Source organism: Hyperoodon ampullatus (assembly GCF_949752795.1).
Source record: "Hyperoodon ampullatus genome assembly, chromosome: 7".
Classification (NCBI taxonomy): Eukaryota; Metazoa; Chordata; class Mammalia; order Artiodactyla; family Ziphiidae; genus Hyperoodon; species Hyperoodon ampullatus.
In genome coordinates, this window is record NC_136920.1 from 82251950 (window position 1) to 82266049 (window position 14100).

Genomic DNA, 14100 nt, shown 5'->3' on the forward strand with positions numbered 1-14100 from the left:
GGCTGGCCTTGCGGCCCTGCAGAACAGCTTCCTGCGAGGCGAGACAGAACCTGCGCTGTCTTTATGGCGAAGAGGGACAGTGGGGTTCATTGTCTTTAAAAATATATAAATGTAGTTAACAGATTTGATTTCAAAACTGCCTTTGGCCCTGGACCGTCGTATGAACTACACAAGTAAGTAAAATGATTTAAAAGCCAGACAGCAGGGCTGCTGTTTCCTGAGCCATCTTCAGCCAAAAACCTCTGTCCCAGGGAAGCCAGGCTGGGGTGCCACACCGAGGACCCCGCCCTTGCCGCCGTCCTGGGTTGACCCACATGGTATGTGAATGGCGCCCTTAGGTAGGGCTGATCCACGCACAGCCAGCGTCGGGGTGTCGGACAAGGGTGGGCGGGCTGGCCTGCAGTCAGGAGCCAACACCACTCCGAGCAGGTGTGCGGCCCGACCCCAGGCACCAACCAGCACGGTCTGTGGGTCTGGGGCAGAGGTGGTCTGAGTAGCCCAAGGAAGAGGCAGCTTGAAGCCAACCCGAAAGCCCCTCATGTCTCTTCTGGAGAGACGCAAACAGACCAAGACAATACTCAACTGGAATTTTCTTAAAGGTTTCCTAAGCACAAGGAACACTCGGGTGTTTTCCAATCGAACAGGAGCAGCTTCGGCTCCTGCCTTAAGTTGAACTTTTAAAAAAAGAGGTTATTTAACATTGTATGACAACTTATTTACAGTTTAAATAGAAATTTTCAATAATCAAAATACATCTTTAGCAAAAATTTAGAATGTAAAATTTTACAAAATACCCATAGAAAAGCAGAACATAGTATCAGTACCATTTCAGATTTAGCGTAAGATGAAGGTCTTCCTTCAACACTGGGACCCTCCATGGATGAGCAGGGTTCCTACAGGTAAGAAGATTCCCTCCTTCTAACAAGCAATTTACCTTCCTGATTTGGACTGTTGTTAAAAAATGCTGACCCAAAAAGATTCCCCAAGATGGACACTAGGACAGTGACAGCAAAGCCTCAGGATGAAGTGGCCTGACCACTTGGCCCCTGGCTCACAGGCCACCGTGAAGCCAGGTCACTGCAGCTGAGGCTCGTGCCTTGACCCCCTCTGCCAGCCCTTGGATACCGATGCCGGCACCACCTGCCACGGAGCAGATCACCGCGCCTCCCGGGCCCTTGGCGCCCGCCCTGAGGCCACCCAGACCCTGATGGGGTCGGCCTCAAGAACCCGGTCACTTTTTGGCCTTGTGACTGTGCCCATCTTGAGGAAAACTCTTTTACTCGTGTGGCTTGTTAAAAGGTAAGAAAGGAGTAGCGGTCAACTTTGGCCAAAACAAAAAGCTTTCGTGTGCAGGTCCAGCCCCGTCTGGCTTCCCTCGCGGGGCTGCTCCCAGCAGGGTCCCCCGTGGAGGTATCCACGTGTGCGTGCGGCCGTGCTGCCGTCTAGATCACGAACGAGGACTTGTGTCTGAAGTCGCCCTGCAAGGCCAACACTGGGTTAGAAGGCAGCCCGTGGCCACGCAGGGCCCAGCGTGTGGTGGGAAGGGAGCCTGACATCGCTTCTCCACAGCATGCTCTGAGGAGAGGCCACAAGGCCTGTGGACTGAGTGCCCTGCGAGCGCACAGCCAGGGGAAGGGCTGAGGGCTCGCGCTTCGGACGTGACTCAGAAATCTCTTCTACGGACCTGCTTGGTTCTCGGGAATGTCATCTTCCCTGCTCGGGACACTGCAGCCTCTAGGCTGCCTTACCTCCTCGTCCGTCCTGATGTAGTTAACTCCATCCGGCTTCCCTGGGTTCTTGTAGCTGAAACGGGAGGGGGAGCCGAGTGACCACTGCTGGACCACAGAAATGCCCACTGGAACTTTGTTCATGTAGGACAGGCTCACCTTTCCCCGTTCTGCTTATTGTTGATGAAGTAGCCACGTCTGTAGGCACAGCAGATGCCCACTGTGATCAGGGCCAGTACAGTCAGGACAACCAGGACTCCCCCAATAATCCCGCCGACGTTGAGGTCATCTGGAGAAGAGAAGGGGTCAGAAGACGCGGCCTGCCGCCCCTGCCCCTCCCAGCCGGGAGCACCTCCGCCCACAGGCCATGACACCCACCCGCTGCACCAAAGCCGCGGGGCATTGCCTGCGGGGCATAACAGTCCTCTGGGGACATTATTACCGGACGACATGGTTACGCTACAAAGACAGCTAGGAGCCAGAGTCCTAAGGAAGAAAAAATTCTGAAATTTCTAGGGCTGCCCTTTGCTGCGGATTGTTTTTAAAGGGGCAAATACGAGGTGCAAACATGGCCTCGCGGCCACCAGCCATCCTATGGGAAACCCTCAGCTGCGTTCTCGTTTCAGTATGGGGCCCTAAAAATGCAACAGAAACTACACAGGGTGTAGCAACCAAAGCCATCTAACTCAGAAGCTGCTGAAATTCTCCCTCGTCTAGTACAGTGTTCTTGAATGTGAGTGCACTCTTATTTAAAAATAAGTCCATTTGAAATTTTGATTTCATAACGTCAGTTCCCAAGCTCTATGCGTAGAGAGTCCAGAGGTCTGGGGCAAAGCCCAGGAATCTTCCTCCTGCCGAGAGCAGCTTCCCAAATCCAGCTAGGAGAGTCGCCTGGAGGCTGACTCCACAGGTGAGGGTGGGCCCTGAAATCTAACCCCGTCCTGCCCTCAACCCACCCCCCCTTAGAGCCAACACCCCCAGAGAAAGAAGCACCCGAACAGGGTAGAATTACTGGGGCTAAACCCTGGGTTTCAGCTTACTGCAAAACGGTTAAACTTGATACATTTCTGGAGGACCTTGTGTCTCAATAATTCTATCAGTTACCAAAGAAATGGAGTTCATGAAACATCGTTAAGAGTTACATGATGAGGAGAGGACCTGCGTGTCAGTCCTTCAGCTGCTCTTTGGTGTGTCCTCGCCTCCTCCCACCGGACCCGGGTGGAGCCCGTGTGCCCGCGCAGGGGGGTCACGGCTGAGGGGCACCAGCAAGCGTGACCGTGCCATCCACCCGCCGGCCTGCAGGGCAAGGCTCAGCAGAGACACTCACACACTTCCATGTCCTGCTCCTCGCAGCGGGCCGAGCCCGCATCGTTGGACGCGATGCAATAGTACTGGCCCGAGTCCTCCTTGTGGATGGCGCTGAACACCTGTTTGGGGACTGGGAGTGAACGGGGACCCGACAACAGGGCTCGGTGCACAGTGAGCCCCCTCTGTGCCAGGGGCACCAGAGCCGGCAGCAGCCGGGCTTCACGGGCACACGACTCCAACCCGCTGCCTCCTCACTCCCCACCACAGGGTCGTCCACAAACATCTGTGTGTCTCTAGAAGGACTTTTTAAAGTCGTGCCCACGACACCACAACTGTGCTGAACGCAGCCAGCAGTTCCTCAACGTCAGACATGCGGCCAGGGAGCAAGTCCCAGCTGCCTCCCGACTCTGCCCCGAGGACAGCACCGGCCAGGCCACCTACACCCTCCTCAGTCACTGTCCCCCTTCGGCTCTGCCCCCTTCCCTTGCCCCCCTTACAACTTTTCTGTCTAAAGGGAGGGCAGGGTCCACGGCATGCAGGGTTCAAAGCTGCTGTCTCGTAAAGTCTACTGTCTCCTAATAACCGCTCTTCCCACGACACAGACGTGCGCACCCGCCCCTCTTCGGAGAGACCTTACCAGAGTGCCCGTGTCAGGGTTGAAGAGGAAAGAGGAGTTCCGGAACCGGGGGTTGGCCCTGGAATCTGTGGGCAGCGGCACGTTGTTGCGGTACCAGCTGTAATGCGGGCGGGGGTAGCCCTCGCCCTCCTGGCAGGTCAGCGTGGCTGCCTTGCCCACAGGCACAGCCCTCGGCACCCTGCACACGGGGGGCACCGGCTTCACTGCAGGAGAAGCACAGCAGGGGTCACGGTCAGCAATAGGGCCCTGTTCTTGCCACAGCCCACAATGAACCTGCTCCAAAAACGAGACAGCCAGCTGGGCTCCAGGCACTGCGTCGCGGGCAGGGCTGCTCCCCCGCGGCTCACGCTGCCTGTGGTTGCCCCCGTAGGTGACCCCCCCAGCGTTCCCAGTGCCTCCACCCCCTCTAGCAGGTGGACAGAAGAGGCAGAAGTTCCCCTTATCTCCTCACCTCCAACCCAATGCAGGCAGCCTGAGCTTCCCCTTCCCCGCCCTGCCCCGCCAAGCGCCACACCCTCGGGGACATGACCATAGAAGCAAAGGAATGAAGGAAGCTGGTCTTCTCCCCACAGGCAGGCGCGTGAGCCGAGGGCGGGGGCTACCACCCCACGTGCACCCGCACCTTGCACAGTTAACTCGATGACAATCTCATCAATCTCCTTGCGGTCGTGCCGAGCAACCACCTCACAGCGGTAAAGGGCTGAGTCTGTCCGGGTCACGTTCCAGATCTTCAGAGAGGTTTTCCCCAGCAGTTCTGCACGGCCGGCCAGGTCTCCTGTACAGGAGAAGACAGGGCACTGAGGGGCTCTTTACAGACAGCTCTGCTGCTTGAAGGAGGAGGTTCCGGGGCCATCTCTGGTGCCTCGGCAGGAAAACTGCAACTGGCTCGTCTCCGTTCCTGTGAGAACACTGAGCACCAAGGGAGCGCCTGGACTGTAAGAGGACTTGGCCATGTGTCTCTGTTAAGGCAAGGGCCTCCTTTCCTTTTCATCATTCCCAGAAAGGGTTCCCCATTAAAAGAGAAAACAAGTCAAACAACATTAAAAGACAAGCAGCATTCCACAAATGGTGCTGGGACAACTGGGTACCCACATGCAAGAGAATGACGTGGACCCCTACCTCACACCACACACAACACAAACCTTACTGCACAAGCTGAAACTGTGAAACCCTTAGGAAAAAACAGAGACATGAATAACCATGACCTTGGATTAGACAGTGATCTCTTAGGTCACTAAAAGCACAAGCCCACACACACACAAAGTTATATCAGCTTTCACGAGCCTTTCATAAAAAATTAAAAACTTTTCTGCTTCAAAGGACAGAAGCAAGTAAGACAATCCGCTGACTGGGAGAAAATCATATATCTGGCAAAGGACTAGTATACAGAATGTATGAAAATTCGCAATTCAACAAATAAACAACCTAATTAAAAACGGACAAAGGATTTGAATAGACATTTCTCCAGAAAGATAGACAAATAGCCAATAAGCACGTGAAAAGATTCTCAATATCATTAGCTGTCAGGGAAATGCAAATCAGAACCACAACGAGATACCACTTCACACCCCCTAGGATAACTGGAATCAAAACAATGGATAATCTCAAGCGTTACTGAGGATGTGGGGAAACACACAGCCAAGGGAATGTAAAATTGTTCAGCCACTGTGGAAAAGAGTTTGGCAGTTTCTTAAAAAACTAAACATGTGATACCATATGACCCCACAATTGTGCTCCTGTTCATTATCCCCAAGAAGTGAAAAATTACGTTTGCACAAAAACCTGTACAATGTTTATGAACATTATTGATAATAGCCAAAACATGGAAACAACCCAAATGTACAGCAGTTGATGAAATGCGGCATATCTATAATGAAATATTATTCATTGATATAAAGAACAGGGACTTCCCTGGTGGTCCAGTGGTTAAGAATCCACCTTCCAACGCAGGGGACACGGGTTCAATCTCTGGTCAGGGAACTAAGATCCCACATGCCACGGGGCAATTAAGCCTGTGCGCTCTAGAGCCCGTGCGCCACAACTAAAGATCCCACATGCAGCAATGAATATCCCGTGTGCTGCAACTAAGACCCGACAAGGCCAAATAAATAAAATTAAAAAAAAAAAAGAACAAAGTACAGACACTTGCTACAACATAGATGAACCTTGAAAATGATACACTAAGTGAAAGAAGCCAGGACCAAATATTGTATGATTCCATTTATAGGAAGCATCCAGAACAGGCAAATCCACAGAGACAAAGTGTTAGTGGCTGCCAGGTTGGGGAAGGAGGGATGGACACAGTTTCTTTTGGGGGTGGGGATGTGCTGGAATCTGACAGTGACGGCCACACGTCATTGCTAAATGTACTAACCACCAACTACACGCTTCAAAACAGTGAGTTTCATGCTATGTGAATTACTGTGTCTCAATTAAAACATTTTTAAAGCATAAAGGACACAGTAACTCTTTCAAAGAAGCACAAAGAACCCGGGCACTGACAAATAGGGAAAGAGTTAGAAAAGAAAATGACACAAAAATTAGAAACGAATTTACTAAACCTGCTAATTGGTGACAAGTCTAGGAAGGATTTAGCACACAGTGATGGAAACAGCAAAATGCTTTTGATAAGAGAACGAACATTTCCGAAGGCATTTTCTAGTGGGAAGGTTCGTCATCCAGGCATCAGCAGGGGTCAGAACGTCCACCGTGTGGGAAACAAGTAAATGCAAACCCATCAGGCGCTGTTGGCACAGCCCTGCCCTAAGGCAAGGTCTCCCTCCATGCCTCTTATTTTGTGTGGCAATTTCTGGGAAGAAACAGAAAGTTGCTTAAGAACATTCCCCGCTCGGTCAGGGCTTATCAAGAACAGCCTGATGAAGCTCCCAGAAAAAACGGATTTGTTTCCTGAGAATAACATTGCCATCTCTTCGTAAATCAGAGGTGGGAGGATACTGGTGGGGAAACAGAACTGTTTTTAAGAGCCCATGACCCCTGATGATGTGGAGGACCTGAGGCAGAAAGGCCGTGACTTGAGGTTGATCTGCAAAGCCTCCACCCTTCCCTGAAACCCCCACTGTCACATTCTCAGAGGGATCGGGGATGCCCGCCTCTGCAGCTGCGCTGACACTTCCATCCGCCTGCTGTCCCCCAGGGTGGCCCCCTCCCCCCATCACAACCCCTCACCCCGTCCACACTACCCTGACCCCCTCCTGGCCTCTGCAGAAGAATCCTGAACTGGGCCCTGCTCTCAGCTGTGCCCACCACCAGCCCCATCTGCAAAGCAACCACCCCCGTCTCTAAAGCATCAGTGGGACCACATCACGCCCCTCCTGAGGGCTTCCAAGCGCCATCCACCTCGTGTCCGCCCTCCCCTGCTGGGCCGAGAGCCGGCTGTCCCTCCGAGAAGCTCCCTGCGCTTCCATGTCTTTCTGCCCCACGTGCTCCTGGCCCAGCGCCTCCCTGCAGCCCCTACCCTGCCCTCCCACGTGGTGCACTCGGCACCCAGGTGTGTACAGTGGGCGCTGCTGTCCCCCTGCTGTTCCATACTGTCCTACTGATGAAGTCACTTATAAAGTCGTGGGTCACAACAGGGAGATGGCCTCAGAGAATGTTCACTCAGATACCTCAAAGCTACGCTGCGTGTGGACTAAAATCCTAACTGATGAAGTGATATTTACTGAAGCAGGGTCACAGGTGCAGGGAGGTTCCATACACTATTCTCACTACTTTTGCATGTTGACTTTTCCATATGTAAAACAAGACAGGACACCAATCCTGGCTACAGACGCAGGTCCAGTTAGAGCAAAGTCTTGGCCACAAGTGCATGCCTGGGCCTTCTGTACAAACTAGAGGACCACAGGATCATACCCTGAATTTTGTTGTCAAAAAATACATATGTGGTTTGTTCATCTTGGATTTTCTTCCACTCAATCCTGGGGTCATTTGTCTGTGAATCCGTAATGATACAAGACAGTTCCACACCTAAGGAGCGAGGGAAAAAAGAGAATTGTCAGTGAATGTGGAACAATTTTAGGTTCACTTGTGTACCCAGACCCTGGCAAGCTATACGTATATTTAGGTCTGTCATGTAAATTAAAAATCTAGCTAGCTCCAGGCTCCAAGAGACTTTAGTTTTAGCCAGAAAAACAATATAGATGATTAGCAAAGACTTGTATTAAAGAGAGTACACGTTCCCCCTAATACTCTGCTTGTATATAAGAACGTTCTTGGTTGTGTAAACGCAAAGCCAGGCCAGGAATCAGGTTTCAGCCAACAGAAAGCCTGCAGAGTTGCCCGTGGGCTGGTGAAGCAGTGCTTCACTCACACGTGCACTTCAGATGACTGCTGGGAGCCAGCCACCCCCAAGCCTCTTGGGCAGGACACATCCGTGTGTGTCTATCCTGCATCGGCTGCCGGATCACCAAGTGGTGCCCCTTTGCCTAAACCCTTCCTTGTACTTACTTTCAAATTCCTGTACCACTGGGTTTCGGTTGCTGGATTTGAGATTCACAGCCCCTATCAAGCAGCCTGAAGGAAAAAAGAAAAGTAAAATCAGAGACAATGCAACACTAAAAGAGCAGAGAACCCGCACTTGAGATCAGACTTTCCCTTCATGGAGGCTACAATCACTAACCACAGAGGATGTAAAATGTCATATTCCAAAACAAAGTCTCTTAGATACAGCAGGGTGACTGCTTTCTCTCAGTCTGACCTTCATTGGAAGGAACCCAGGAGAAAGAGAATTCTCAGAGTGCACTTTACTTCTTAGTCCCAGAACAAAGCCCCTAGAATATTTCAAGACCTTCCTCTAAGAATGTACTTTTTAAAAAAGGATTGTAAGAGAGCTACACAACAACAGACTGGACAACCTAGAAGAAATGGACAAATTCTTAGAATCACAATTTTCTAAGACTGAATCATGAAGAAAGAAAATCTAAATAGATCACTAGTAAGGAGACTGAAACAGTAATCAAAAGCTCCCCACAAACAAAAGTCCAGGACCAGTCAGCTTCACTGGTAAATCCTACCAAACATACAAGGAATTGATACATGTCCTTCTCAAACTATCCCCCAAAATACAAGAGGACAGAACACTTCCTAACTCACTTTTCAAGGCCAACATTACCCTGATACCAAAACGAGACAAAGATAACACACAAAAAGAAAATTATCTCTGATGAACATAGATGCAAAAATTCTCAACAAAATATTAGCAAACTGAATACAACAATACATTAAAAAGATCATACACCATGAACAAATGGGACTTATCCCAGGGTGGAAGGATGGTTCAACATCCACAAATCAATGAACATGATACACCACATTAACAAAATGAAGGATAAAAACCATACGAGCATCTCAGTAGATGCAGAAAGAACATTTCACAGGATTCAACACCTATTTATGACAAAACTCTCAAAAAAATGGGTATAGAAGGAAGCTCAACATAATAAAGGCCACAAATGACAAACCCACAGTTAACATCATACTCTACAGCAAGGGTCCCCAACCTCCAGGCCGCGGACTGGTAGGCCTGTTAGGAACCAGGCCACATAGCAGGAGGTAAACGGCGGGCAAGCGACCGAAGCTTCATCTTACACTCCCTATCGCTCACATTACCGCCTGACCGTCGCTCACATTACTGCCTAAACCTCTCTCCCCACCTCCCCCAGTCCGAGGAAAAACTGTCTTCCATGAAACTGGTCCCTGGTGTCAAAAAGGTTGGGGACTGCTGCTCTACAGTGAAAAACTAAAAGCTTTCCTTTAAAATCGGGAACAAGGTAAGGATGCCCACTCTCACCACTCCTTTTCAACTCAGGAAGTCCTAGCCAGAGCAATTAGCCATGAAAAGAAAATTAAAACATCCAGGGACTTCCCTGGTGGCCCAGTGGTTAAGAATCCGCCTGCCAATGCAGGGGACACAGGTTTGATCCCTGGTCCAGGAAGATCCACATGCCATGGAGCAACTAAGCCCATGCGCCACAACTACCAAGGCTGCGCTCTAGAGCCCATGAGTCACAACTACAGAGCCCACGCACCACAAGTGCTGGAGCCCACGTGCTCTAGGGCCCGTGCTCCGCAACAAGAGAAGCCACTGCGATGAGAAGCCCCCACTCGCCGCAACTAGAGAAAGCCCATGTGCAGCAACGAAGACCCAACACAGCCAAAAAATAAATTTAAAAAAAAAGAAAAAAAATTAATAAAAACATCCAAATTGGAAAGGAAGAAGTGAAATTATCACTATTTGTATATGACATGATTTTATATACAGAAAATCCTAAAGACTCCACCAAAAAACTATTAGATATAATAAATGAATTCAGTAAAGTTGAAGGGTACAAAATCAACATACAGAAATCTGTTCTATTTCTAAACATTAACCACAAGCTAGCAGAAAGAGAAATTAAGAAAACAATCCCATTTACAACTCCAACAAAAAGAATAAAATAACCTAAGAATAAACTTTACCAAGGAGGTGAAAGACCTGTACACAGAAAACTATAAGACATTGTTCAAAGAAACTGAAGAAGACACAAAGAAATGGAAAGACATTCTGTGTTCATGGACTGAAAGAATTAACACTGTTAAAATCCATATTACCTAAAGCAACCACAGATTCAGTGCAATCCCTATCAACATCCCAAGGGCATTTTTATTTTTCACAGAAATAGAACAAAAAATTCTAAAATTCATATACAACCACAAAAGACCCTGAATAACCAAAGCAATCCTGAGAAAAAGAGAAAAAAGCTGGAGATATCACACTCCCTGATTTCAAACTATATTATAAAGCTTTAGAACTCAAAACAGCATGATATTGGCAGAAAAACAGATATAGCTCAATGTAACAGAATTGAAAGTCCAGAAATAAACCCACTCATATATGGACAATTTATGACAAAGGAGCAAACAGCATACAATGGAGAAAGGATAGTCTTCAATAAATGGTGTTGGGAAAACTGCAGAGTCACATGTGAAAAAAAAATTGAAACTAGATGACTATCATATGCCATACACAAAAATCAACCCCAAATGGATTAAAGATTGAATGTAAGCCATGAAACTATAAAACTCTAAAAGAAAACACAGGCAGTATGCCTTTGACATCAGTCTTAGCAATATCTTTCTAGATATGCCTCCTCAGCAAGGGAAACAAAAGCAAAAATAAACAAATGGGACCACATCAAACTAAAAACCTTTTGCACAGCAAAGAAAACAACAAAATGAAAACACAAGCTACCAAACAGGAGAAGATATTTGCAAATCATATCCAATAAGGCATTAATGCTCAAAATATATAAAGAACAATAAAAAACCCAAATAACCTGATTAAAAAATGGGCAGAGGAACTGAACATACATTTTTCCAAAGAAGACATACAGATGGCCAACAGACATGAAAAGATGTTCAACGTCACTAATTATCAGGGAAACGCAAATCAAAACCACAATGAGATATCACATTATATCTGTCAGAATGGCTGTTATCAAAAAGGCAAGAAATAACAAGTGTTGGCAAGGATGTGCAGAAAAGAAAACCACAGTGCACGTGGGTAATGTAAATTGGTGCAGCCACTGTGGAAAACAGTATGGAGATCCTCAAAAAACTAACACTAGGGGTCTTCCCTGGTGGCGCAGTGGTTGAGAGTCCGCCTGCCGATGCAGGGGACACGGGTTCATGCCCCGGTCCAGGAAGATCCCACATGCCGCAGAGCGGCTGGGCCCGTGAGCCATGGCCACTGAGCCTGCGCGTCCGGAGCCTGTGCTCCGCAACGGGAGAGGCCACAACAGTGAGAGGCCCGTGCACCGCAAAACAAAAACAAAAACAAAAACAAACTAACACTAGAACTACCACATGACTGAGCAATTCCACTCCTGGGTATTTATCAGAAGAAAACAAAAACACTAATTATAAAAGATATATGTACCCCTATGTTCATTGCAGCATTATTTATAGTAGCCAAGATATGGAAGCAACCTAAGTGGCCATCAATGGAAAAATGGATAAAGATGTGATATGTGTGTGTGGAATGGAATATTACTCAGCCATAAAAAAGGATGGAATCTTGCCATTTGCAGCAACATGAATGAAGCTTGAGGATATTATGCTAAGTGAAATATCAGGTGAAGACAGACAAATACCATATGATTTCACTCATACGTGGAATATAAAAAAACAAACAAAATGACAAAATAAATGAACCAAACCAAACTATAACAAACATGTAGATACAGAGAACAGAGTAGTGGTTACCAGAGGGGGTGGGGATGGTAAAGGGGGTCAATATGGTGATGCATGGAAAGTAAACTCTTGGTGGTAAGCTGCTGTAGTGGATACAGAAGTAGAAGTATAATGCTGTGCACACGAAGCTTATATAATGTTATAAAATCAATGTTACCTCAATAAAAAAAATTTTTTTTAAGAATTTTCTTTTCATCATCTCCCAGACCCACATGGGCCTTCTTGTCATTCCTCCCTCCTGCCTGGTACCTTCCCCTGCAGGATGGCATGGACATTCTGGGTACAGTTACCAACCAGGTAAGAGACCACCTTGCTGGATTAGCTGTTTATCTAACCCGTGATTTCCATCCATTAAAAAGTTTGCTCCAGTCTTTGGTAAAATAAGAAAAATAACAACATGGTGATTTTCATGAAGCTTAGCTGAATGAAGCTATCGATGAAATCAAAATATGCTATTTGCATGGTGATCTCTTTCAAAATTAGCACCCGACTATCCACGCGTTTAAACAACATTGAAATCAGTTATCATGGTCTCAAAATGTCTTAGCTGATTTCTTGAAGACAAGATCAACTAGGTACATTGACCACCTACAAAATGTCATTCTTCAACTACTTGGCCTCTAGGACAATATGCCATCCCCAGAGAAGGCCTTCCTACATTAACCCTCATTAAGGTCCCTGGACCTCAGCTTACCACACCAGGTAAGAAAATGTAAGGACTTGTACTCTGAGCTGCAGGTCACAAAAATTCATTTTTTTATTTTTAAATCTTATTTAATGGTTCGGCTACATGTATACATTCCAAGTATATGTTTTGATGCTTTCTATCTTATTTAGTAAGACTTCATTAGTTACAGCAGAAGCCTTAAAGAATGTAATAATAGGGATGAAAATCAGAAGTATAGGGGCTTCCCTGGTGGTGCAGTGGTTGAGAATCTGCCTGCCAATGCAGGGGACACAGGTTCGAGCCCTGGTCTGGGAAGATCCCACATGCCGCGGAGCAACTAAGCCCGTGCGCCACAACTACTGAGCCTGCGCTCTAGAGCCCGTGCTCCACAACGAGAAGTCACCGCAATGAGAAGCCTGCGCACCGCAACGAAGAGTAGCCCCCGCTCGCGGCAACTAGAGAAAGCCGGCACACAGCAACGAAGACCCAACAGAGCCTAAATAAATAAATAAACTTTAAAATTAAAAAAAAAAGAAGTATAATATACCTGAACTGTCATTAGTTGCTAAAACAGTCACCTCTACTTTAGATTTCAGATCCGGGACAAGTGGCGCCTGCTCTGTTTTGTTTTGTAACCACATGCTACTCCTTCTGGGGAAAACCACCCACACTAATGCAGCCCTTTCCACTGCTCCTTCCATCCAGAAGCCCCCAGGGACCCACTAACAGAGAGGAACACGAGACACTCTGAGTATCTACCAAGGCCACACAGGTTCCCTCTAAGGAAAAGGACCTCAGACAGTCCTTTCAGTGCCATCACTGTAAGTTAGGGAAAGTGACCTCAGACAGTCCTTTCAGTGCCATCACTGTAATTTGGGTGATGAGACACCAAAACTGTGGTCCCAAATGACTATGACCAGGGATCAGCTTCCGACCCAAAGGCCATCTAAGGGGCCTTAGAGGTAAGTCACGACAGCTTTGCCTGACTGGATAATGACAGGACAACCCAATCTGAGGCTTTCTCTTGAGAAGTATGAAGCTGAGAGAAATAAGAGAATAAACTAGAGAGTTTACAGTCACGAGAGAAACAGCTGAAGTAGAGCCTGAGGACGCAGAGCTGGCGACAGATGACCCAGGGAACAAGAAGGGGACACTGAGGTTACTCTAGTGTCCACAAAGGTCAGATTGTCACGGGGGCCAACTCTTCACAATAAACCTCTTAGGGAAACCAAGACCACTTGTTTCTTATAACCTAAAAGAAGCTAAGGTAACACAGCCCCAGATGATGGAGATAATCACCTCTTTTCTCCCCCTGCGTTGTGACCAAGGTGAATGCACCCCAAGGCCTGACTCTCTCCTGCCCAACCACATGAGCAAGGGCAGAGCTCGACGAAGTGATGGCTCACAGCAGCCGGGCCCTGGCTCTGCCGAGGCCCCATGCTGAGTCTCTCCTCAGCATTTCCTTCTGCTCCCAAACTGTTCTTAAATGTAAAAACGGTTACGCTCCTTACTTT

At 47.8% G+C, this 14100-nt stretch overlaps 1 protein-coding gene across 1 annotated transcript in view; it reads right to left on the reverse strand.

Annotated features, from left to right (window-relative positions):
* Positions 1–1379: 1379 nt before the first annotated feature.
* Positions 1380–14100, reverse strand: part of JAM3 (junctional adhesion molecule 3) — a gene marked incomplete at its 5' end in the record, with an annotated part of 49725 nt that continues 37004 nt past the window's right edge. The window contains 8 exons of the mRNA XM_079708055.1: positions 1380–1478; positions 1749–1803; positions 1887–2016; positions 3055–3154; positions 3673–3875; positions 4295–4447; positions 7543–7656; positions 8137–8202. Of these exons, the coding sequence (XP_079564181.1) occupies positions 1443–1478; positions 1749–1803; positions 1887–2016; positions 3055–3154; positions 3673–3875; positions 4295–4447; positions 7543–7656; positions 8137–8202 (857 nt within the window). The 3' untranslated portion in view covers positions 1380–1442. The remainder of the gene's footprint in view (positions 1479–1748; positions 1804–1886; positions 2017–3054; positions 3155–3672; positions 3876–4294; positions 4448–7542; positions 7657–8136; positions 8203–14100) is intronic.